The following is a 27,322-nucleotide window of genomic DNA, read 5'->3' as shown; positions in this document are numbered from 1 at the left end:
TGGCTTATTATCACACAGTGTTGAGCCAAGAACACAAATTACTGGCCAAGGACCACACACCATTAGTCAAGGTCACAAAATACTGAACTAATATCAGACACTACTTGGTCAAAATCAAATAGTTGCTGCCCCAAGATCAGGCAATCCAGGATCAGCATCACACAGAGCTTAGCCAAGATCACACTCCAGTGGTTAAAAGAATAGTCAAAATCATGCATGACTGATTCAAGGTCTCACAGCATTGAATAAAGATCACATAGAGCTGGCTCAGTATTGCCTTTTGCTGATCCAACCTTACTGAACACAAGCGCAAGATCATACATCACTGGCTTAGTGCACAATGCTTGCACAGAATCAAACATTGCTGATCCATGATCAATCAACAAGGGCCCAAGATCAAACAGTCCTTGCCAAAGACACACTGTACCGAATATCCATTGTGCAGGTCATTATTAAGGCTCTCAGTTTTCAGTTTTTACGGATTTTTACAGATAGATACATTCAGGAAACAAGTTATTTCCTTTTTAAAAGCGGAACATACAGAAATGTAGGCTTCTTTTAAGTGACTATGTTGTCTTTTATGAATTCCAGGCAAACAGCTGAATAGGTAGATAGCATTGGGAGTTACAAAAGAGGATGATATAGCCTTAAATAACAGCATATTGTCATAATAACATATTGTCAAGATATATTTGAATTATAATGCCAATATTTACCTGTGAGTGTATTGTTTTTATTATATGTGCTGCTTAATTTACTAAAACATGGCAGACATCAAAGTATGAGTGCATGTTTATCAGCTAACTAAATGTGGAAATATACGAGTTTATATATCATTCACTCACAAAACCCCAAATAAATATTTATAAATACTGATAAGATGGTCAAACAGGAATGTTAAACAAATACATACCCTAATAGCGGGCTCCCTAATCATCATACACAGTTATAAACCTGGGAAATGTGTACTGAAAATCCTGTGGCATATAAAGAATAGTATAAACATAACATGTCCTTTAACTGCAATGGGTTGCTTACACATTTTGGAAGGGTCATAGTAAGAGACAGTTTATTTATTGTCTATATTTGCCTTTGGCCTCTTGTCAGCTGGAATTTACGCATACAGGAACATTTAACCAATTAAAAAGGGTATTGCAAGGTAAAATGTATACTTGATAGGCGGCATATGTGTCGTCATATGAGCATGTTCCCTCTCCACCTCAATTTGATGGATACCTACACTTTTTCCATGTAAAGCACTGTCCAGTGCAATAAAGAATATTAGGTCTGCATTATGGTCCAACAAGCAAATCAGAGCAGCTCCTCCCTTGTGCTTCCCTCTGTCTGCACTCTCTGCTCTTCAATTTTATGATGCTTTGCCCTGCGAACAGTGATGGCATGCATACCAGGTCGTTAATGAACTTTATGGAAAGGCAATTTACCATGATTAAAACCCTGAAACTTGCTAGATGCAGGTAAGTGTGTGCAGGCGCCATAACCACAGTGCTTTCAGTGAATCGATACTGCAACTGCTCAGCATTGGCAAATAATAAAACGGGTGTAGAGAGAAGACCTGGGCTTAATGTTTTCTGGTCTCCACAGCTCCACTAGCATAAAAATCTGGAACCCTCTATCCGCAGAGGTACTACATTTCCTAGGTGAATGTTTCAGTAGCTCAACAAGTTCAGTTTTTTTTTGCATCTTGGGAGTTGTACTGCAGATTTTATAATGGTATAAGCAGGACTAAAAGTCCAAGAATCAAAGCAAGAAGCTGGACTGGATGGATCTGGGAAACTTGAGAGCTCTGTATCCAGAAGCCATTAAAAAAGAAAAACAAACGCCTGAGTGAAAGGCTTGACTGGGGTACTTACCTCACTTGGGGAGTGTAGGAGGAGGACCCAGTTCACCAGCAGGGCAGAAATTATTGGGAGGACGAGGAGGAATAGGACCAAGAGGATCAGGCCCAGAAGAACAAGTATGAATGGAGAAATGGAAGAGTAGGATTAAGACAACAGAACTATGAGACACACTGACCTGGAAGTAGCAAACCCACGACCAATAGGATAAAAAGAATCAGGATATGGAGGACCAAAATCTGAAGACCAAAATAAAAGGATCAGAGAACAAGAACCAGGAAACAAGGACAATGAAGATGAGGTGAACCAGGGCCAGTTGAACCAGAGTCAGAAGGACCAGGGCCAAAAGGACTAATATCATGGGGACCAGCACCATAATTAGCAAAATTAGGATTGGGGTAAAGAAAACCAAGAGGAGAAAGAGAAGCAGGACCTGGGTCACACAACCCATGAAAAAGACAAAGGGGGTCATTACAACATTGGCGGTAAAAGCCGCTTACCGCCGTGCAGAAGACCGCCAACACACCGCCGCGGCTGCGGAATTCCGCCACAGCTATTATGACCCACAGCTCGGAATCCGCCAAAAGTCAGACACCCACACAAGTCCGCCACACCAAAGGTCAGTGATAAACTGGCGAAAACAAAACCTCCACCATCACGCCAACAGAAACACGCCCATGCTATCACGACCCACGAATCCACGCGGCAGTCTTTCAACCACGGTATTCTATTGGCGGTACACACCGCCGCGCTCAAAATACACACACATCTCCAAAACTCCGCCACATTAGACAATTCGAAATACACATACCTGATACACATACACACACCATTCCCACACAATCAATACTATATAAAACACACACCCACATCACCCACAAACCCCTACGACCAAAAAGTTTGACGAAGGCCAGAGAAACAGCACAGCATAGACAACCCCACCACACAGAGGCACACAACACCATCACCCACACTACATCCACGCACAAAACACCACACACCACTACATATCACCACACTTATCACCACATACACTACCCCACACATCACCTACACCACCCCATGGCACGCCAAAGACACCCCAGGTTCTCGGAGGAGGAGCTCAGGGTCATGGTGGAGGAGATCCTACAGGTAGAGCCACAGCGATTTGGATCACAGGTGCAGCACACCTCCATAGCTAGGAAGATGGAGCTATGGCGAAGAATAGTCGACAGGGTAAACGCAGTGGGACAGCAACAAAGAAATCGGGCCGACATCAGGAAGAGGTGGAACGACCTACGGGGGAAGGTGCGTTCCGTGGTCTCCAGGCACAACATCGCGGTACAGCGGACTGGCGGAGGACCCCCACCTCCTCCCCCACAACTAACAACATGAGAGGAGCAGGTCTTGACCATTATGCATCCTGAGGGCCTCGGAGGAGTCGGTGGAGGAATGGACTCTGGTAAGTCAAATCTTAACTATCATATCCCCCACCCTACCTGCATGCTATCACAGACCCCCACCCTCACCCCCTCCCCTTCACTCCAACTCCTCACATATGTACTAATAACACAAACCACCCATCCCAACACCAAGCCCTGCATGACACAACAAAGCATGGACACCCCTCACTAAAGCATGCCCACTGCACATACCCATAACAACCCCCCAACCATCATCACACAAGCCCCCACACAGGAATGCTAGCACTGGGGTACACGCTCACCCACCCATTGCACACCATGACACACACAGATGCAATAATCATGCTTTTACACCCCTGCAGGACCACTACCCAAAGTCACCAGACAGGAGGGTCCTGACATCTCTACCCCACCCACAGAAGAGGCCCACAGTGATGACAGCAGCTCTGTTCAACTGGATCCAGATGACCTGCCTGGACCATCGTAGGCCTCGGGACAGTCAGTTCCCCACACCCAGTCACAGGCCACCACAGACCTTCCACCTTCTGGTAACACCAGCACAGCACCCACCCAGCGGGCCCATACCTCCGTACCCAGGACACGTCAATCAGCTGTGTGTCCACCACTACAGGGAACCCAGGATAACCCACCACCCCAACAACAACAGGGACCTGGGGGCAGTGGTAGTGGGCACACAGTCCAGGGGACGGATGCCCAGGAACACAGGGGAACTGGAAGGGCTGCTGTGCGACAGGGGGCGGACAGGCCAAGAGAACCCACTCACCACGAGGCCCTCTCCTCCATCATGGGAGCCTACCACCACTCCCAGGAGACAATGGCAAAGGTACTGGCCAAGTTTCAGGAGACCCAGCGCCTGCAGGAGGAACAGTATTTGGGCTTCAGGGAGGAACTCAGAACCATCAGCACCGCCCTGGGCACCATCGTAGGGGTGCTGAAGGAGATACTGAACACCAGGAGGGAGACCGTGGCACTCCAAGGGGCCCCTGACACTAGCATGGACGAAGAACTGCCCACCACCTCCGCCGGCGCTAGTGGACAGGAGGCACCGCCACAGGACCACCACACCAGCACCCCACCCCCTGCAGACAGAGAACCACCCTGCAAGCGGTCCCTGAGATCCAGGAACAAGACAAAACACGATGCCAAGACCCCCGAAAAGAAATGAGACCACCCTGATTGTCATCCCACTGTCCCACTTTGTAACCCTGTCCATATTGGAACTGCCCCAGCTCCACTTCCTATGCCCATATGGGCACTGCACCTGTGAGACTAATAGACTGGACTCTGCCATGGACATTCCTCCACCATCACCCCTCACCATTTTACCACCCCCCTCCAATATTTAGCACCTCAATAAACACCCTTGAAGCACAAAACAATCTGGAGTCAGTCTGTGATTTTGAAAATGTGTATTAGCAATGACAGTGACAAAATCCGGTCTCAAATGTAATGTCAACATACCTATGTCACACATCTCAAGTCCATGAGGAATCTAAGCAGATGACACACGTTGGTAACCACACCTGTGAAACCGTAATGGAAATGTACAACTCAGTTACCAGATACTGTTTGAAATCGCAAGACAGGATAGAGGTGGAAGTGTGAAAGTACTTGTAGTAGGCAAGAATGTGTTCTCACCTCTGTGTCACTGGAAATATTGATGGATAACTGAGTCCCTGTTGTCAATGTCTTCTTCCTCTGCTTCCTCCTCATCACTGTCCACAGGCTCCACAGCTGCCACAATACCGTCATCTTGACCATCCTCCTGCAGAAAAGGCACCTGGAGTCACAAAGCCAGATTGTGAAGCATACAGCAGGCGATGATGATCTGGCACACCTTCCTTGGTGAGTAGAATAGGGAACCACCTGTCATATGGAGGCATCTGAACCTGGCCTTCAGGAGGCCGAAGGTGCGTTCGATCACCCTCCTAGTCCGGCCATGGGCCTCATTGTAGAGTTCCTCTGCCTTGGTCCTGGGATTCCTCACTGGGGTCAGTAGCCATGACAGGTTGGGGTAACCAGAGTCCCCTAATAGCCACACACGGTGCCTCTGGAGTTGACCCATCACATAAGGGATGCTGCTATTCCGCAGGATGTAGGCGTCATGCACAGAGCCAGGGAACATAGCATTTACCTGGGAGATGTACTGGTCTGCCAAACATACCATTTGTACATTCATGGAATGATAACTCTTCCGGTTCCTGTACACCTGTTCACTCCTTTGTGGGGGGACCAGAGCTACATGGGTCCCATCAATGGCACCTATGATGTTAGGGATATGTCCAAGGGCATAGAAGTCACCTTTAACTGTAGCCAAATCCTCCACCTGAGGGAAAACGATGTAGCTCCGCATGTGTTTCAGTAGGGCAGACAACACTCTGGACAACACGTTGGAAAACATAGGCTGGGACATCCCTGATGCCATGGCCACTGTTGTTTGAAATGACCCACTTGCAAGGAAATGGAGCACTGACAGGACCTGCACTTGAGGGGGGATCCCTGTGGGATGGCGGATTGCTGACATCAGGTCAGGCTCCAACTGGGTACACAGTTCCTGGATTGTGGCACAGTCAAACATGTAGGTGATGATTAAATGTCACTCCTCCATTGTCAACAGATCCACCAGCAGTCGGTACACCGGAGGATTCCGCCATCTCCTCACATGTCCCAGCGGACGGTGCCTAGGAAGGACAACACCGACCACAGAGTCAAACAACTCAGAGGTATGACCCACAGTCTACACAGAACACGAAACATAATCCAAAAAGTTGTCTGTATGTGTGTTGAGTCTAGGCCTAGGTATGTGTGACACAGTTAAAAATGAAGCCATGTGGGCCCTTGAAATGGCGGCTGCCTGACCTCTAAACTGGGACAATGGGATGTGAGGTAACTGCGCTGGCGTTGTACACCGTCGCGGTAGGCGGACGAAGACCGCGGCACAATGCTGCATTGGTTAACATTGGACCCTATGGGTCCCAGGAGCCAATGACGAAGTGCGCCGGCAGTGATGATACGCACCGTCGTGGACGTCAGCGCCATTTTCTATCTGTTCAATCACTCGATACCTGATCTTCGACAGGAAAGGACCTACACTGCAAGTGCTGCTGTGACCTCGGTCTGGAAGAGGCAATGGCTTGTGCGTCTGGGGAAAGGGCCCCTGCCTTCACTGCACAGGAGTTGGAGAAGCTCGTGGACGGGGTCCTCCCCCAGTACACGCTACTCTACGGTCCTCCAGACCAACAGGTAAGTACACAGGGAGCAAGTTGTATGGGCTATGCCTGTGTGGAGAGGGCTGGTTGTAAGAAGGAAGGGGCCACAGTTCTGCGTGCATGAAGGACTGTGAATGCATGTGCCACATGGCAAGGGTAGGGATGTGGGCCACTCACTTTGACAGTGCAGTTGGTAATGACTTCTCTTCTTCCCCTGTACATGTCATGTAGTTCAGCACCCACCAGAAGAAGGATATTTGGCGTGCCATCGCCAAGGACATCCGGACCCTGGGGGTCCACCACAGACGGAGCACCCACTGCCGTAAAAGATGGGAGGACATTCACCGCTGGAGCAAGAAGACGGCGGAGGCTCAGCTGGGGATGGCCTCCCAACGTGGGAAGGGTGCCCGTCGCACCATGACCCCTCTGATGTACTGGATTCTGGCTGTGACCTACCCTAAGTTGGATGGGCGCTTGAGGGCATCACAGCAGACACAAGGGGGTGAGTACAATATCATTCTGCGGACTTTGCGCGCAGTGAAGGTGTCTGGGTGGGGGAGGAGGGCTGTGGGTTCCCCTAGGCCAGGGCGAGTTCTGTAGGCTAGGCCCCTCCGTAATGCAGGCCATGTGGCACTCCACTCCACCTCTGTAGAGTGCCAAGTACAGGTATACATGCCCCTGTGTCATCTATGTGTGCTGATGTCCACCATAGCCATGTAGGTCATATCCCAGGAACTGCATCTGTAGAGCCCAACACCGCGGCGTAGTGCAGGGGCTGCTGTGTCTGTATTGTCCACCAACGGTAGCGGTAAGCCATGCACTCAACCTGTCTTTCTTCCGTCGCCCCCCCCCCCCCTTTTTGTGCTCTCCCTGTTCTTGTGTGCATCAGCATCATCAGGCGGAGGAGCAGTGGCACTGGAGCACGAGGGAGCTGCATTCCACATGGCCATGGAGGGCCACACCACGGACTCGGAATACACCAGTGGGACGGAGGGTGAGGAGAGCTTCACGGCGGTCAGAGGATCAGCCACACGGACTCGTCCTCTGATGGGAGCTCCCTTGTGGTGGTGGCAAAATCTGTGCCCCCCACTTCTACAGGTACAGCCACCACCCCCCCTACCAGCACCGCCCTCCCAGCAGCCCCTCAGCCTTCGCCCCATGCCCGCTCACCCAGGAGGGTGGGCATCACCTTCGTCCCCGGCACATCAGGCCCTGCCCCTGTCACCTCTGCTGCCCTCAGTGAGGAGGCCATTGACCTCCTCAGGTCCCTCACTGTTGGGCAGTCTACCATTTTGAATGCCATCCAGGGTGTAGAAAGGGAATTGCAGCACACAAATGCATTCCTGGAGGACATTCATTCTGGTCATGCTGCCCTTCATCGAACCCTGCAAACTCTGGCCTCAGCACTGATGGCAGCCATTGTCCCTGTCTCTAGTCTCCCCCCTCCAACTTCCTCCACCCAGACCCAATCCTGTGTACCCCAGCCTAGCCCAAGCACACCATCAGACCAGCCTGCACACACCTCAACACACAAGGGAAGCTCAGGCAAACATAAGCACCACACATCCCACAGGCACTCACGCAAGCATCACACACATACAGACACTGCCTCCACTGTGTCCCCCTCCTCCTCATCTCCCTCCTCCCTCCCAGTGTCGTCTACACTCTCACCTGCATGCACTACACAACAGCCACTAGGTCCCGCACCAGCACACCCACCAACACACCCTGCTCACCTGCACTCACCACCCCCACTACCATTTACACGTCCCCTGTGTCCTCTCCCAGTGTGTCTGTGACGCCCCCTCCCAAAGTACACAAACGCAGGCACACACCCACCCAACATACATCCACCTCACGACAGCCTCCAGCGCATGCACCTGCATCCAAAGCCACAAAAGTTACACATCCTACAACCACCTCCTCTTCCTCCACTCCCAGACCCCCTCCAGCTACCCGTCCCAGTGTTCCTAAGAAACTTTTCCTGACCAAGCTTGACCTCTTTCCCTCCCCCCCCTCCAATTCATAGGTCCCGTACTAGCACCTCAGCCAAAAAATCTCAGTGGTGCCTGTTAGAGGTATGTGGAGTGCACCGGGCACCAGGGCAGCCAGTGTGACACGGAGCCACAGCACAGCCAGTCCCCCCCCCTATGAAGCACCAGAAGTTGGACAGTGCCCAGCGGGAGTGGGGGAAGGCTCCAGCCAGCAAAGCCGCACACAAGGGTCCCGGGGGGAGTGTCCACTCAGCTGTGGCTCCTCCCAAGGTGGGGAAGGGGCAGAAGAAATCGCCAAAGTCTGGGAAGAGCAGCACGGCGGAGAAGACCGCCATCATCCCCGCTGGCCAGGAGGCCACCGCCAGAGTCAGTGCCCAGGAGGGCAGCCCCATCGTCACTGGCCAGGAGGCCTCCTCCAGAGTCAGTGCCCAGGAGGGCAGCCCCATCGTCACTGGCCAGGAGGCCACCGCCAGGGTCAGTGCCCAGGAGGCCACCGCCAGCCACAGCCCAGCTGCCCAGGATGGCCCCGGCACCCACAGCCCAGCTGCCCAATGAAGGACCGCCAGCCCCAGCCCAGCTGGGCAATGAAGAACCGCCATGGCAAGCACCGCTGAACAGGGCAAGCACCGCTGAACAGGGCAAAGACCGCCATGGCAAGCACCGCTGAACAGGTCAGAAACTGCAAAGTCAAGCACCGCTGAACAGGGCAAGCACTGCTGAACAGGGCAAAGACCGCCATGGCAAGCACCGCTGAACAGGTCAGAAACTGCAAAGTCAAGCAACGCTGAACAGTGCAAAGACCGCCATGGCAAGCACCGCTGAACAGGTCAGAAACTGCAAAGTCAAGCACCGCTGAACGGGGCAAAGACCGCCATGGCAAGCACTGCTGAACAGGTCAGAAACTGCAAAGTCAAGCACCGCTGAACAGGGCAAAGACCGCCATGGCAAGCACCACTGAACAGGGCAAAGTCCGCTGAACAGGGCAAGGACCGCCAACTCAAACACCGCTAGCCCATGTGCGACAGGGGCAGTGACGGAACTGGGACCGTCACGGGGAGAGTGATGCACTCTGGACACCAGTCCCCCTCCAGAACCAGTGGAGACATGCATCCACTCCGTCTGTCCTTCACAGGATGAAGCACTCTGGGCACCAGTCCCCCTCCAGAACCAGTGGAGACATGCATCCACTCCGTCTGTCCTTCACAGGATGAAGCACTCTGGGCACCAGTCTCCCTCCAGAACCAGTGGAGACATGCATCTACTCCGTCTGTACTTAACAGGATGAAGCACTCTGGGCACCAGTCCCCCTCCAGAACCAGTGGAGACATGCATCCACTCCGTCTGTCCTTCACAGGATGAAGCACTCTGGGCACCAGTCCCCCTCCAGAACCAGTGGAGACTGTTATCCACTTGAGAGACTGTGGCTTTGCACTCCCCAGGATGGTACAGTGGGCAAACCACCCACTGTAGAGACTTGAGAGACTGTGGCTTTGCACTCCCCAGGATGGTACAGTGGGCAAACCACCCACTGTAGAGACTTGAGAGACTGTGGCTTTGCACTCCCCAGGATGGTACAGTGGGCAACCCACCCACTGTAGAGACTTGAGAGACTGTGGCTTTGCACCCCCCAGGATACATCAATGGGCATGGAGCCCCCTCGTGGATCTGGCGTGGTGCACTCATCCAGCTGAGGTGCCCCCTCTTCCCTTCCCCCTGAGGTGCCTGTTGTATTTCTATATGATGCCCCGGCAGTGTTCTCTCCGTTTTGATCAGGTATCTGATGTGGGCCTCGCCCATGCATTTTGGGCCCAGTGGTCCACGGACAATGAATGGTGCATTACCTGCACTACTAATCGTGATGTATATTTTGTTGAATGTGTATATATATCTGTATATATTTGGTTACTGTATTTTGATATATTACAATGGTTGAACTAATTTCCTTTTGACTTTGCATTCTTCCGGGGGGGTTGGGGGTTGTTACTGTAATGTTTGGTTATGCATTGGTGTGTGTGTTGTAGTGGGTGAGGGTCGGGGTGGGGGTGGGGGTGGGGGTGCTGCGTGTGTGTGTCCCGGACTTTTGCCTCCCCCTCCCCTATGTCGTAGGTGCAGTACTCACCGTTGTCTTCGGCGCCGGCGTTGATAATGGTCGTATAGGAGCAGGAAGACTATCGCAGGGAGAATTTGGAGTTCCGGTTCCATGGTGTCCTCCTTCCTCGTGGGGTGTGTAGAGGTGAGCGTTTTTCCTTTGAAATGGCTGTTTCCGCCATGTTTTTATCCACGGTGAATCCGCCCCGGAATAGGTGGCGGATTGGTAGGTTGTGATGCTGTGGGCCGTACATTGTCTTCCGCCTGTTTGTTAGCAGTGACCGCCAAGCTGTTTGTCTGTACCGCCGTGGCGGTCGGAGTGTTAAAGTGGCTGTCTTTGTTGGCGGTTTCCGCCACGGTCATAATTACAATTTTTTTACCACCGGCCTGTTTGCGGTCTTACTGCCGCTTTAACACCGTCCGCCAGGGTTGTAATGACCCCGAAAGTGCCAAAGGTAGGAACACGATTACGATTATCCAGACCAAAGGTGCCAGGAAGACTAGGACAAGGACCAAGGGAGCATGGAGGTCATGAACCAATAGTATCAACAGGGACAGGATCAGGACAATGAAGACCAAAACCAGAATTACCAAAATGGCCAGGATAAGCAGGATAAGGAGCACTGGACCAGGGCCAGCAGGGAGAACAAGACACCTAAGGTGACTCAGAACAGAGTTAGTGACCCACACCATAAGGATCAGGGCGTAGAGAGGTATATGAGGTCCATTATCAGAAGAACCAGAAACAGGACAGGGATCTACACAAGCACCAAGACCAGAATGGCCATGATCAAGTAGACTGTAGGAAAGTAGCCTCTTTCTAGATTGGTTACGTCCGCTTTTGGCCTATTTGTCAGTGTGTTTGACTGTGTCTACTGGGATCCTGCTAACCAGGACCCCAGTAGTTATGCTCTCTCCCTTAAATATAGTTGTTGGTTACTGTTATCACAGTATTTCACCCACAGATGGCACACTGGTGCCCCCTTATAAGTCCATAGTATATGGTACCTAGGTACTCAGGGCACTGGGGTTCCAGGGGATCCCTACGAGCTGCAGCATATATTTTGCCACCCATAGGGAGCCCATGCAAAGATTTCTGCAGGGTTGCCATTGCAGCCTGCGTGAAAAGGTGCAAGCCCCCTTTCACTGCCATTTTTCACTACACCAGGTCACTTATAACTCACCCCATGGCAGGCCTTCTAGCCCAGAGGGCAGGGTGCAAAGTACCTGTGTGTGAGGGCACTCCTGCACTAGCAGAGGTGCCCCCACGAACTCAAGGCCCATTTTCCCCAGGCTTTGTGAGTGTGGGGATGCCATTTTATGCGTGTACTGGACATAGGTCACTACCTATGTCCAGGTATGTAATGGTAACTCCGAACACAGGCATGTTTGGTATCAAACATGTTGGAATCATACCCCAAGGCTTTTGCAAGCATTGGTTGTATGATTCCATGCCTTCTGGGGACTCCTTAGGAGACCCGCAGTATTGCCATTTCAGCCTCCTGAGGGTTTCCAGGCAGCCCAAGCTGCTGCCACCTCCCAGACAGGTTTCTGCTCTCCTGTTGCTTGAAAAGCTCAAGCCCAGAAGGCAGAACAAAGGATTTCCTTTGAAAGAGGGTGTTACACCCTCTCCCTTTGGAAATAGGGGTTACAGGCTGGAGAGGGGTAGCCTCCCCAAGCCTCTGGAAAGGCTTTGACGGGCATTTTTGGTGCCCTCTTTGCATAAACCAGTCTACACCGGGTCAGGGACCCCCAGACCCTGCTCTGGCACGAAACTGGACAAAGGAAAGGGGAGTAACCACTCCCCTGTCCATCACCACCCCAGGGGTGGCGCTCAGAGCTCCTCCAGAGGGTTCTTGGGTTTTGCCATCTTAGATTCAAGGTTGGCTGGGAACACTGGGAGTATCTGAGTGGCCAGTGCCAGCAAGTGAAGTCAAAGCCCTCCCCTGATAGGTGCCTACCTGGTTATGTGACTAATCCCCTTCAAGGGATATTTAGGGTCTCTCCTTTGGGTGGTTCCTCAGATTCAGATTGCAAGACTCCAGCAGGAATCCTCTGCACCCTCCACTTCGACTTCTCACCTAACAAACTGCATCTGGACTCTTCAGGACCCTACAAGCTGCAACAAAGAAGCAAGACGCCTCCTGCAACATTTTATCTCAGGCTCCTGACAGCAACTGCAACAGTTTCCCAGTCGTGCATCCTCTGAGGACAGCCCTCTTTCAGCCTGCATCAGAAGGAAGAAGGAATCTCCCTTGGGCTGGAGGAGACACTCACCTGCTTCTGCAGGCACGAACTGCAACGACGACAGGCTGCGTGGATCCCCTCTCCTGCTGAGCTGCATGGACCCTGCATCACGGGTGGTAGACTGAAGTGACTCAGACGACACAAACCCGACTGTAATCCTCCATACGGTGTGGGACATCACTTGCACCCTCCAGGAACTCGACTTCGTCTTCTTGGGTGCAATACTGACTTTTCTTCTCCACTGGTGGTTCTCCTTTTGCACCTTCACCTACGTTAGCAGGATCTCCTGTTTTTCCTGGACTCTTCTGTGCTTCTTGGACTTGGTCTCCTTCTTCCACAGATCTTCTTGTCCAGGAATCCACTGTTGGGTGTCTTGCAGTCTCTTCTGGGTTTTGCATAATTCTTCTTCCCGTTTCTGTGTGTGATCCGGGAAAATTACTGTGATTTACTTCTGTTTTCCTTGAAACTGGGATGGGTTGTGGTACTTACCTTTGAGCTTTTCTAGGACTCCCAGCTCCCCTCTACACACCAAACTTACCTAGGTGCTGTTTTCTAACTGTTTTTATGCCTATTTCTGCACACTAGTTTATATAATTTGTGTATTACTTACCTCCTAAGGGAGTATAGCCTCTATGGTATTTTTGTTATTTCTGTCACCAAAATAAAGTACCTTTATTTTTGTAACACTGTTTACTTTCATGTTTGTGAGTACTGTGGGACTACAGTGGTATTGCATGAGCTTTGCATGGCGCCTAGATAAACCTTGGCTGCTCATCCACAGCTACCTCTAGAGAGGCTGGCTTCTAGACACTGACTACACTACACTAATAAGAGATAACTGGACCTGGTATAAGGTGTAAGTACCATAGGTACTGACCACACGCCAGGCCAGCCTCCCACATAGAACACAACAAAAAATATCAGGTCTGAGACCTGTAGGTTCAGAAAAAGAAAGAGCAGGATCCAGGACCAGGGAGCAAGATCAGAATTATGAAAAGGATCAGGAGGCTGTCTTGAGGACTGTGAACAAGCTCAGGACCAGGAGAAGAACCACGATCAAAAGTAATGAGACCAGGACCACAGGGATGAGAAAGGCTTGATCCAACAGCAACAGAATCACAAGAGCAAGCCGGACTGAGGCCAGGAGGATCAAAAGGACATGAACTAGGACCAAGAGATCCAGGATTAGGAGCACCAAAACCAGAAAGATGAAAAAGGTCAGCCACAGGTGAATAAGTAACAGTGCACCAGGGCTAATAGGTCCAAGTTCTAGGACTAGGGAGAACATAACACCGAGGACCATGACAGGACCAGGGGAAACACCAGGAAGGAAAACAAACAGAAGAGAAGAAGGTCCAGAAGTAGAAAGAAGAGGAGGGAGATGAGACCAGAAGGAGGAGAAGAACTAGGAAGATGGAGATCAAGAAGATGATGATAAGGAGGATTTGTAGGGCCAGAAGAGTAAGGAAGATCAGGAGAATGATGATCAGGAATTCGGCCAGAAGGGGACAGGAGGAGGAGGATTACGAAGGGGACAGTTGATTCTAGGCCAAATTTATAACACCATTCCTATAGAAACATAGGCCGCACCTCTTATAAACAATTCTTATGATCTCTTCCTAGGCCATATTCCCCTTAGAGACCCACCTTTTTCAGGCCACTCAAAGCACTGCTTAAACCCTCAGTATCTTAAAACTGAGAATAACTTTTCTATCATATTTTCCTAGTTGTCTAGTTTGTTAACAAAGCACATAAGCTATCACTGGCTCTGCCCAGCAAGGCATCTCCCCTCATATAACTTCCCTTCATGGCTCCACCCTCTTTCTGCTGCACCCGATTTATGACATCCCAGAATAAATGTTTTCCATTTCCAGAACTGAATATGTACCCCAGCAATCACACAAGATCCCGGCATATACTGTAGTTCTTTAGTGTTAAAACAGAGAGCAAATTGCATTCAGAGCATCCTGCAAAAATGTGTTTAGTAGTGAATTTTGCTTACCTTGCCAGGGTTTTGCTGCTTAAAGTGGGACATTTCCTGAAGAAATGTCCGGTAGTTTGTCCATGATTCCGCAAAACACTGACCAAGCCATGGCCTGCAATCCGACTTTGCTGTGATTGCCTCCCATCTGAACATCGAAAAACAAAAAACAAAATGCATGGTTGGGAGCTGGAATTTGAAAAGTTCTCTAATAGTTTAGATAGCACGCTTAACTTTTATGCCATGTGAAGAGAGGGTTAAAAGTATCAAGTCTGCTACAGTGGTGTATATTTTTTAAATTAGCATGGGTGAAATATTGATACAAATTTGAAAACATAAGTCTTTCAAATTACATTGAGAATACAAACAGCACACTATAACAAAAATAACCATAGAGGTGTAGAATTTTATAAAATATCAACTTGTCCAACAGATGGAAGTATTATTTCCAGGGTTAGAATGTTCTGTGAGTCTTTGCACACGTATAAACTAACATGGTTAAAGATATTCACAAACTCACCCCCAGTCTCTTCCCACACTGGAAACAGTTGGAAATGTAATCCTGACAATGGCAGGAGTAAAGATTTTTTTATGGTGGGAAAATAAGGAGATGTGAGATAAGTAAATTTGCAACAGTCCAGCAAACTTACCCATAAGCAATTATACCTGTGTATGTTTGCTCATGTGAAAACTGAATTCACAAATCTTTGTAAGGATTATGGTTTCCAGGTCTACTTGTGAAAAACCTTGTGAATTCCTGAAATATATACATCTCTACCATAGTAAATACATATAACTGCCACCTCTTTCTTTAACAATCGGATCCAAATGTATTTCAATTTTTGCCCATAACAGTTTTATACCGATTCTCCTTTAGTAATCTTTAAAAAAAAAACGGGTATCCATCTAACACATTTTAGTAAATATGGCCTCACAGAAACGGTTGCACAAAAGTTTATTGAAATGTTATTTTTCAAGTTGCAATGTTTTCGCGTACATTTAATTTTGAAAGCTAACAATCACCAGTATCACTTCTAGACTTCTGCATGAACCTGGATATAATCAGGGAGCAATCTGGAATCCTGAGTAGATTCAAATTGTTAAAAGTTTGCAATCATGTACACATGTTTATAATTGCAAGTAATGAAAGCTGAACCCACAGTTCAATGCATTAGAGTGCTTGCCCTAGTAGTAAAGGCTTTACATTAATGAATCACATAAACAAGTTTAAACAATATATATATATATATATATATATATATATATATAGATATATATATATCTTTCCTTGGTGACAGACAACCCTTTTTCGCAAGTGAGTTCCAAGGAGGTGATAAGCGAAAACAGTGTGATATATATATATATATATATATCTGTGGGTTACTTACACAAACTAGTAGCATGATATCAATTGGGTTATGATTTGGGGAACAGCCACGCATTTATTGTTTTTCTGCATATTACATGAATACTGGTGATCCTTATCCTGTTTGGAAGCACATTCCAGAGTTTGCAAGTCTGCACAGAGAAAAATCTCCCACAAATCAGGAGTAGCCATTATTGATCTGAGGTTTCTCCTTCGACTGTTCAGTTTGATTTTCAATTATAAGAAGCCTGATCCTGTCCCGTGGACTGCCCATTGGGCAAATCATAGGGCTTTAAAGGAGATGCTTATATCAACTATTAAGCACTATTGGGCTTTGAGAACAGGTGTAATTTAGTGTTATCTGCTTTGGTTTGGACTTGTCTGGCTGCAGTATTCTTGACTAATCGTAGCTTGCTGATTGGATGTCAAAGACGTCCAATGTAGTCATTTCCATAATTAACACACCACTATAGATATTGATGCCTGTATGCTGTGGGAAAGAGCCAATGCTTAATTTGTAATGGAAAGAGGGAAGGTGCCCAAAGCTCTGCTCTGAAACCCACAGCTGGTGCAATTACATGTTGATGCACTGAAAACCAAAGCTGGTAGTCTTGAATTAACATCAGGCCTCTTTATTCCCCTTTCAGACACTCACCCACCATTTATCTCACTCTTGCAGGGTTCTGCTTTCTCAGTTTTAGATGTTTCTTCATTTTTTCTCACCCTCCAGCTTTCCACTTTCTTTGTTTTTAAGTCTCTTGCTCTCTTTTGCCAACCAATAATTACCAGTCCCCAAACATAAGTGCTGGTGCCCCTTCCTCCTCCTCCTCCTGGAAACCACCAGCTCAAATTAAGCACTGAAACAACAGACTGAAGTAAGGGTAGAAATGTCACAATGTTCTTTCCATATGCAAGACATATCTGGCAACTTTGTTAATTTCAATTTTAAGTGAGAGGTTGGAGTCTTTGATCCCTCTGAGGTACTTCACTTCCATCAAAACCAAACTAATGTTGGATCGTACTTTGCCATGGTCATGAAGTAAGATTTTCTTTTCTGGATGAATTACGTTTAAGGTCCATCTGTACCATTCAGTGTTCAACAGTGTTTTACACTGAATGCTACAGACATTCACAGAGGCCAGAGGTCTTGAGAGCCAAAAGGTTTACCAGTTTCAAGATAATCCAGGCTTTGTGATCATAGTACTAGCAGGTGAGCTTGAATGATGTGACAAGATTAGGTATTGGGGACAGATATACCATGCAATGGAAGTGACAAAGCTTTAAGCTTTAGAGGACAACTATCCAAGAGTTGAGGTGGCAAGTGAAATGGGGAAAGCTTGACAACTGTATCTGTTTGCTAATCCAATTAGTCATGTGCCTATGATTCGTGTATCATGTGCTCTTCAGAACAATAGTTGGTGGTCAACACTTTGAAACCCTGATGATAGGACAGGAATAAGAAAAGAAAAGCCCCCCTTTATTTCAAAAGCATTCTTGAGATCATACCAGAAGGAGCATTTGATTCTGTACTTATTCACAGGCTGACTGAGAGGAGCTTAACTTGTTCAAGAAAATTAGATCTCTGTGGGAAGGCAGCCTACTCCATGCATTTGTCAAGAGAGAGCACTTTGAAAATTGGACTATAAACTGCTGGGCTGGAATGGTCAAGTTTCTGCTTCTTTAGGGTGAACTTAATTTCAGACGTTTTCGGATCACTGTGGAATTCTCAAGTTGATAGGAATGAAAGAATGGTTACTCCACCCTGGACGGCAGCAGAGAATTATTTTGAATATGCTTGGGCATTTGGTATTTTGATGAGTCTGCAATGGCAATAGCTTTAAATAGGCTGCTGATTCCTTTTGTTTGTCATATGGAAGCTGGAAGTCGATAATTTTTATACAACCACACTCTGCACTACTTGTACATATCACTGTCACTCACTTGCACCATAGCACTTTCACTGTTTGTTTAGGAGCACCTACCTTTGCTTATGAATAATACAATAATTTATTATTAGAAGTATTTGTTAGCACAAGATACAAATGGAGAAAACGTTAGAAATTATTAATAAATCTTGTTTGTTTTACATTTATGACATAGAGAGATTTCATTAAGCTGTTTATACAACGTGGAAGTCTAGGCTACTTTCCCCTTGCACTGACCTCTATTATTATTGCACTTTTAAAAAGTAGGCTTTTTCTTGCTTAAACCATTCTGTGACTCTGCCTGTTTGTGGATTCCCCATCTGGGTCAGTTTGACAGATAGGCTGTTTACACCTCTCCTCTAGACAGTGACACAAAGGGAACTGGGGTGCAGCCTGTATATCCTGATGAGCCATCTGAGCTAGAGTGGAGGGAGGAGTGGTCGTTTACACCTGAAAGGACTGTGCCCGCCCTCACACATTGCAGTCTCCAACCCCCTGGTGTGTGTATGGGGCCTGGCCTGGACACGGAAGGATCTTGCAAACACTTGAGACTTTGCTTTGAAGTTTGCCAACTTCAAAGCAGAAAGAGGTATAAGTATTGGACCCAAAACCCCTAGACTTTTAGAATGTTCCTGGAATCAAGAGGAACCTCTGCCCAGGATAAGAGCTGAAGAGCTGGAGGAGTAGTACTGTCCTTTTGCTGTGTTGCTTTGCTGGACTGGCCTGCATTTGCCTCTTCTGCCTGAAAAGAGTGCAAAGGCTGAACATTGTTGTGTGTCCTGCTTGCGAAAGTTCTCCAAGGGCTTGGAGTAGAGATTGCCTCCTATTGGAAGTCTCAGGGACACCAAAGACTTCAGTTTCCTCGACCTGCAGCACTGGGAACTATGGCCCTCATTCTGACCCTGGCGGTTTCTAACCGCCAGGGCAAAGGGCAGAGGAAGCACTGCCAACAGGCTGGCGGTGCTTCCGGGGCAATTCTGACCGCGGCGGTAAAGCCGCTGTCAGAAAAGGGGAACCGGCGGTTTCCCGCCGGTTTTCCCCTGCCCCAGGGAATCCTCCATGGCGGCGCTGCAAGCAGCGCCGCCATGGGGATTCCGACCCCCTTCCCGCCAGCCTGTTCCTGGCGGTTTACACTGCCAGGAAGAGGCTGGTGGGAACGGGTGTCGTGGGTCCCCTGGGGGCCCCTGCAGTGCCCTGGCATGGGCACTGCAGGGGCCCCCTAACAGGGCCCCATTAAGATTTTCAGTGTCTGCTTGGCAGACACTGAAAATCGCGACGGGTGCAACTGCACCCGTCGCACCCCAGCAAATCCGCCGGCTCCATTCGGAGCCGGCTTCATCTTTGCTGGGGCTTTCCCGCTGGGCCAGCGGGCGATCTTTTGAAGATCGCCCGCCGGGCCAGCGGGAAAGTTGGAATGCTCCCCGTGGTCATTTGACCGCGGGGCGGTGTTTGGGCGGTTTCCGCCCGGCGGGCGGCGCCCGCCACCCGCCGGGGTCGGAATGACCCCCTATGTGTTTTGTGCTGTTGAAGGGGAGAAACCACTGTGACGCCAACAAAGACGCCGCTGGCCTGCACCATGACCTGCCAATGCCGCAAGGAGCTGCACTTCCCCGCTTTACTCCGCGACCCTGGTCTCACCGACACCGTCATCAGACAACTTCACTGAGCCGCTGCTCTCACCGCGACCTGTGGGCCCCGCACTCCAGCATCGCCTGGCTCACACCGCAGCCTGGGCATCCCTGACAACAACGCTCCTGCTGACCCTTGCGCTGCTGCCTGCACCGTGGCCTGTGGACACCACTCATGAGGGTCACAAAGCACCGCCCCATCCTGCACTGCGGGCTTGGGCTTACCGACGACAGCGCTCACGCCACCACAACGCCGCTGCCTGCATCGTGACCTGGTGACACCGCACGTTGCACCGCCCCACTTCACACCACAGCCCTGGTCTCACCGACGCCGCTGGATGCCGTCACCAAGCCACTGCCTGCACCATGATCTGTGGGCACCGCACGTCGCATCGTCCCGCTTTGCACGGCAGCCTCAACACCATCCACGCCAGCGCTCCTGACTTCATCAGCCCGAAGTTCGATCTGCCATGCATGTGACTTCAAGGGCTTGACGACTCCCACACCGACCCCGGAACCAACACTGCGACGCGAGCAACACCGCTATCCAGATCACATCATGAGGATTACGACGTCCTGCAATTCCAAAGGTACTGTTTGTGGGTCTTCCCGACACCGTTACTGGCCTGCGACGCCACGGCCGGCCTGAAATGTTGGTTTTCTTGATCACGGCGCTCTGATAGCCCCAGGTGGAGCTATAGACTTCGAAGGGAACTGTATTTTTGAGTAAATATTGCAGAATTCATATTTTTATTACTGTATATTGGAGTTTTAGCGTATTTGGTCTTGTTTTATATAAATAGATATTAGCTATTTTTCTAAAACTGGTGTGGTGTCTTTTTGTAGTGTTTTCACCATGTCACTGTGTTATGTGCAAATGCTTTACACATTGCTTCTGAGATAAGCCTGAGCTTCGTGCCAAGCTACCAAGGGGGTTAGCAAGGGTTATCTGTGTGGGTTTCAGCCTTATCCTGACTAGAGTGAGGGTCCCTACTTGGACAGGATGCAAACTGACTGCCAACTAGAAACCCCATTTCTAACAACCTGTGAGTGGTACAGTACATGAAGGGTGCAGTGCATGCATGTTAAATGCAAATGCTGGATGTATGTGTGTCTATGAGTGGCACCATACACAAAGGATGCAGTGCTAGGCAGTGAGTGTGTGCTGTGTACATGCACTGGGTGTATGTGTGCCTATGGATAATACAATACATAGAGGGCACTGAGTTCCATTTTGGGATTTTGGGAGATCCAAGCCTCCACAGTGAATCAAGGAGAGGGGGTACAGGAATCCCCCTAGAGAGATTTGTGTATTGGTCCATTCCTGTAAACTAGGGAGGACACAAACTGGAGAGGGGAGAACCAGGTTCCCCCTGGAAACTTCAAAGGGTGCTCTTTGATTCAATGACACATCACACGGAAGTAGCCTGGGCATATCTCAGGAAGGTGATGGGGCTGATAAGAGAAACATAAAGAGTAGGGCTGGGGGCCCTGGGCTAACCTTTTGATGTACATATAACTGTGGCTGGCATCCAGGTGGTGTGAACTCTAGTTACTACCATGGTCTGTGCTGTGGGAAAATTACCTTTGGATATGCCCCTACTGTGACAAGCTGCTTTTCATGAGGAAGACACATCAAGGGACTGTACACTTCAAAAGAAGCAGAACCCACCACATAAATCTTCAAAGATTCAGCCCCTAAATCACATTTGCTGTCTGGAAGTAGACTATGAGAAGGGGAGTTTGATACCCCAAAAATTGTCATCTGTCAAGCAGCCAGACAAGCTGTGTGAGGAGGGGAAGCTCGGCAAGACGTCTGCCTTTGATCAGGACATGGGGCCAAGGCATGCTAGTCTCTGCTTGGTGAGGGGATATCTCCAGGGAATCCAAGGCAACCTGCCCACGAGCCTGGAGCACCAGTGCCTGCCTGCTTGCCAAGACCAGTGAGTCCTGTGATGAAGAAGAGAGCATTGGAGGGAGCAAGGTCCAGTGGGGAGCTCTGTTAAGTGGACTCCCTATGGAAGGTGTGAGGAAACAGGTGGTGCATCGATTGAGTCATTGCCCTTACAGAGCAGTCATGGCAAACCCCGATGCTAGGAGAGATTTGCCAAGAATTGAGCTGTGCATAGTGCCTAGTAAGTGACCCTGTATACCAGGAGAGACAGCGCTGAAAAGAGACTTTGGTGCGGTAAGGTCCATACTCTTGTGTGGTAGTGGGCGGTGACCCCGTATGACAGGAGTCGCCGCGAAGGACTTCACCATGCCAATCAGACAGAAGCCTGTATGCTGTGAGATACAGTAACCAAGTATGCCAGAGCGGGTCACCATGAGCAACTGCGACCTGATCTGCTGCTCCCACTGGAGAAAGGAAGGCCCCATAGGAACACCTGAGTACTATCACCCAGGTCAGGGATCCAAGATAGGATTGTTGCAACCACACAACCTGGGAGAGGAACCAACACTTACCCCACAGGAGGAGTCACATAGAGCCTCCAGTCGCTTCAGGAACACACCCACTGAGTACAGCAGCCTGTGCCACGTGCGGTCACTCACCTGAACTCAGCTGCAGCCACTGCTAGCCACTACAGACAGAGCAAACTAAGGAACCCAGATGCTTCACACCTGCTGGTGCAGGTAAGATTAGTTTTGTGCTTGTCGGATCCGAGGGAACTTGTTGCTAAGTTAACACGGTATCACTGGAAGACTATAGACTTCATATTGGAGTCAAAGGGGGCTCTTGAGGCTTGGACTGCTAGTAGGCATACCCTAGATGCTACCATATAGCGAATGGAAAATAACTGCTACTGTTAAGGCAGAGAGGGTGTGGGACAAGCAATCGCAAAAGAAATACTAGAGCCCTGACCACAAGGGGGACTGTGCATCAAATGTTGATTGGTCTTCCATCTTTTATATACATATTGATTGGTAATGCCATAACTACAATTGTATAGCTTTGACTTGAAAGGATTGACACATCCTATTCCATTTTTTATCCAACTCTTGTATTGGTTTTTAAATTAATTCTACAGTAAACCCTTCAAATCCAAGGCTATGTTGGAACGATTTAAATGTAAATGCTAATATCTAGGTATGTATGTACACTTGTGACTCATTTACAGCAAACTCATGGTCGAAACAACGGACAGCTGCACACACAGCAGGTTTTAAAGCCTTGGTTGAGAAGGGCACAAGGCAAGGGGAAACACAGTGATATGACATTAAGGGCAGGGGCTTCCCATGGAGAAGCGAAGGTGGGGCGCCAGGGTTTACTGCCTTGCAGGCGGTGCACCAGGCCTTGCATGTGATACAGATAGTAGCAGCCAATCGAGTAACAAGGGTCCATGTAAGCCTGTCATCTTTGCAAACACATTTGTTGAGGTGCGCTGCAGGAAGAAGGACACCCCTGAGTTGGGGCTGGTGTGTCACAGACACAGGGGTGTCTATTAGCAGAGCTTCGCCTCCCAAAAATGATTTAGACAGCTCCCTAGGATTATGTATATAGCTCCCTACGATTGTATACAACCACGGATTTTGATACTGTACTGCTACACCAATCTTTTGGCAAGGCTGGTGGAAGTTTTGTCATGGGTATAAAAATACATATTAAAAAAAGCCTGCATTTGGCAACAGCCTACAGCGAGGGAGGCCCTAAATTAGAAACGACTCATAAGAGAGAAGGTATGACAGAGAGGCAGAATAATGCGCACCCTGCTAGGTATAAGTAAACAAGAATAACAACAGTAACTGCCCTGCACGGAATGCAATCTGCGTCAGCACAGCACTACGTTACTGAAGGCATGGGTAGGCCATCCAGTGCAACATGCACAGAATCAGGCCATGCCAAAAGGCAACCCGAAACTGAAGATGGTGGTAGCTCAGAGGACGTTTTGAAGAGGAGAGGCAAGATCTGAAGGCGCACACGTGTTCAGAATCGATGGACCAAGACTACAGGAAATATATTTTCATTGTGCTTGAATACCATTAGACATGCAAAATTAGTATTTAAAAAAAAGGTGTATTCCCGTGCTAAGAACAACAGTACGAACTGTGCAAGATGTTCAAAAACAGTGCAACAACTGCAGTACAATTATAATCAGTAACACCAAGTGTGATGAACTCATAACCAATAGTAAGAGCGGTGTTCTACCTAGATTTCTTGATTGCTGTGAATCCAGCCTCAAGGCAAGAACGCTTGTTCAAAATGTTAATATCTGAAATACCAAAGATAGCAGAGCTATGCACAGGCTAACTATTAGCATCTCTGATATAGGGCCTGCAACCTGTTATTGGACGAAAGAAAAAGCTGCAAACAGTGATAATAAATGACATAGTGGAGACATTGCTGACATCATGGGGAGACTAGGTGGATTAATAAGTGCCTTATGGACTTCAGGTAAACTAGACTTTAATTGGATTCGGTCAAAAACGCAAAGACATATCTGAACGATCTTCATTACCTGCAACCGTATACAGCACGGACTCCCAAAACCTACTGTCTTCGGACTTTCCCTGTTCTGCCTTCGCACTCCCCTCTTCCTGCTCCTCCCACCTTGTTTAACAATCTTTCTTCCTTCTCTACTACTGAGCTTACTCACCCTGATTCTTGTGTTACACATGACATCTATTGCTACCTTCTGGGATTTATGCATTTACCATGGGTGCCACTGCACTATAATTGAGCTAAGAAAGGAAGATGAAAGACCCTCTCTCCTTCACACTACCCCTCCCTCTGTTTAATTCTAACTACCACATTCTCTACTATCCCTAACCACCTTCTTTCTCATCATGGTGGATACTCGATTCCTTCGACAATAACACTTCCTATTAAGAGTATGCGAAAATGGTCCCTGCTTATGGTCCCAAAATACCTTGCGGTGTCCATGACACAAGTGCGGGTTGAGTGTGTATGAGTGCGCGTGTACTCAGTGAGGGAAAATATGCAACTAGGTCAGTATTTTCGGCTGGGGAATACTTACAGTGGACCACCATTTCACCTTTTGAAAGTGAGGAGTTGCATTAAGGGTTGAGGTCCAATCATGGCATCAAAACGATGTTTCACCAGATTGGTAAAGCCCAAAAAGATGGCCCTGATGGTTTCAGAATCAGGCTGCGTAGCTTCGAGGACAGTACTCCAGCCTAAAGCCAAGGATGACGAGAAAACTATCTGCATCTATCCTGGGCTGTAAATGGGGTATTATCCTACTCGGGCAAGAAGCCAGAAACTTCTTAAGTCCAGGCTACATTTGAGATTTAAAACTACCAGTGAGAAGTCAATCAAGCACTCTAGCCCAGGCCAAGCCGGGTTTCACTGTTGCTAGGAGACTCCCAACACGACAGAACAGTATTTTATGTGAAAAGTCATGACTTTGTTGTCAAGCTCCATATGTTTTTTTATAAGGCTCTATTGCTATCTTTTAGTGCTTCAGACAGGAGGATCATCTGTGTAGGACAGGAAGTTAATCTTTGTACCTTGTGGGCATTTGTGCTATTTATTTTCACACTGCAACCAGCCAGGGAATACATGTTTTTTTGTAGGTCTCTGTGTTTGATACCCTGTCAATGGCGTTTTGGAAAACAATAAAGCGTGCAAATATTTTCACTTAATGTATTTTGTGGCCATTTATCAATGTGTGTAAGGTGTATAACTGGTTGAATTGTGACAGGCGAGAAATCCTGTTTAGTGCCCTTACAGTCTCTTTGTGTGAAAACACACCTGGCATCTTTTTACTAAGGATGGTCCTGAAGACCTTAAATGGCATACACGTGGCCTTACAAGCCTGCACAACAATAAGCATGTCGGTCACTCAGATGGTTCAGATGTTTTCCTCACCATGCAAATTTTGTGAAACGCAAACCTATCGGAATGAGTGAAGCTGTCAGCATGGCAAGGTCATGACATGTTGTATTCCCATGCTTTCTTATCAGGAAAAGACCACGGTGCTTTTTCTGGAGGCTGATAGTTACCAGGCCAGCCTGTGTGCGGAAAATACTTATTTGCAGGTGATACTGTGTATCTTTAAGACAGTTCTACTTTTTTTCTTGAATGTACATTCTATGCACAGACCCCAATTGACACACAACAGAAAATGTAACTGAGCCTATCTTTGGCATGCTGAAGGCACAGACATTGGGCCATATTATCACTCCAGGGAACTGTCTCCATCTGCACAGAGACACTTTTTTATCTGGGCTCTCGACACAAATCGGGACTGCTAGATTACGGAAACCTAATGTACTCTCCCAAGCCAAGAGTGTGCGCCTGTATTAGGAAGAACATATTGGTGAAAAAAAAGGGCTGCGGTTTGAAACTGCGTCTGTCTTTCAAGGTGAACATTGACTGCACGAAAGGTGGGTGAGTTGTATCACTCTACCCGACTTCAGAGGGTGACTGGGGGTCCCTGGCACCTCTATACACTCCCAATGGGTGCCCTTGGGGTGCACTGAATATACACCATTTTATATGTGGCGCAGACAGTGTGCTTCACAATGTCATGTGTGCCCCTGAGCCTGTATCTGTAATATGGTGTGGGTTTAAGGGCAGAAACATGTCCTCATGTTCATGGGGTTATGCCTCAAAGGAAATGGGGGTAAATATTTGCATCATACATCCTCTAGCTGCACTCGTCTGTACTTAGAGAAGGAAACCTGAGCCTCAGGCTAGTGAGACGTGTGCAACAGACAGGACTCTGTGTCGCTGCCCTCTTCAAGGATGTGAATGTGCCCGGGCTCTGAAAGAAGCAATCTTCAATGGGAATGGGAAACATCGCCATTTGCCAGGTTGGGGCTGCTCCTAATTTTCGGTATTGGAATTTAAGGTGCCTACTTTCGGAGGTGTTCTTTATATTTTCATCACCATGTGCTCAAAACCCTCTAGGTTGTCCTGCCTTGCACCCAAATGCTGCTGAAAAAAATAAGTGATATTCTGCATGGCAGCTCTGTCCTACTGACTGAGCATCACAAACATTGACTATTGTCATTCACACATGACATGACATGACAGTTTCCCAGTTTGGCCAAAAGCGCCAAAGCCCTTCGCCAAAGGACAACGCCAGAATTAGGGTTTCATGTAACTGGAATTAGAATGCTTTGACACACATCCTCTAAAGTTGTATTTCTGGCCTTATTCGTGCATCAGAAGGTGCAAGAAACGTTTGATTTTTGTGCTGGCTTTTATTTTCCCTGACATACTTTGCCATTTTTTAAATAAATGATCTATTATTTTTTAAATATGTATATTGATCTTGCGTTCAGTTTGAGTTTGCCTAGCTGCGAGCTAGGCAAAATACCAAGAAATCCTTGCCTAGATCCCCCAATATTTTTCATTTGCCCCACTCTCACCCAAAATGATTGATATACCAGACCACCGACCTTCACTTTCTCTTTGGCTCAACAATGGACCACAAAGGATCCCGCCATTAGTTCCAGACAATTGATGTAGAATTGCTGCTCCACCTCAGACTATTTTCCACCAGTGGAAGAGTCCCCACATCGAGCCCCCCAGCCTAGCTTGCTGGCAACTGACTCTATGACAATATCTGGATCTGACCCAAAGGTGGCTCTCCTAATCCAAGCTTCCATTTGTGTGAGCCACCAGATTATCTCCT

General features: G+C 48.4%; 1 protein-coding gene across 2 annotated transcripts in view; it reads right to left on the bottom strand.

Moving 5' to 3' along the window:
- RETREG1 (reticulophagy regulator 1) overlaps positions 1 to 27,322 on the bottom strand; it is a 609,140-nt gene that overhangs the window by 147,599 nt on the left and 434,219 nt on the right. For both annotated transcript variants that reach the window (XM_069219479.1, XM_069219480.1), the window contains one exon: positions 14,821 to 14,947. In XM_069219479.1, coding sequence (XP_069075580.1) covers positions 14,821 to 14,947 — 127 coding nt within the window. The remainder of the gene's footprint in view (positions 1 to 14,820; positions 14,948 to 27,322) is intronic.

The sequence above is a fragment of the Pleurodeles waltl genome, chromosome 2_2 (assembly GCF_031143425.1).
Source record: "Pleurodeles waltl isolate 20211129_DDA chromosome 2_2, aPleWal1.hap1.20221129, whole genome shotgun sequence".
Taxonomy (NCBI): domain Eukaryota; kingdom Metazoa; phylum Chordata; class Amphibia; order Caudata; family Salamandridae; genus Pleurodeles; species Pleurodeles waltl.
The sequence above is the reverse complement of the archived record's forward strand: the minus strand, read 5'-3'. Positions and strand labels throughout refer to the sequence as shown.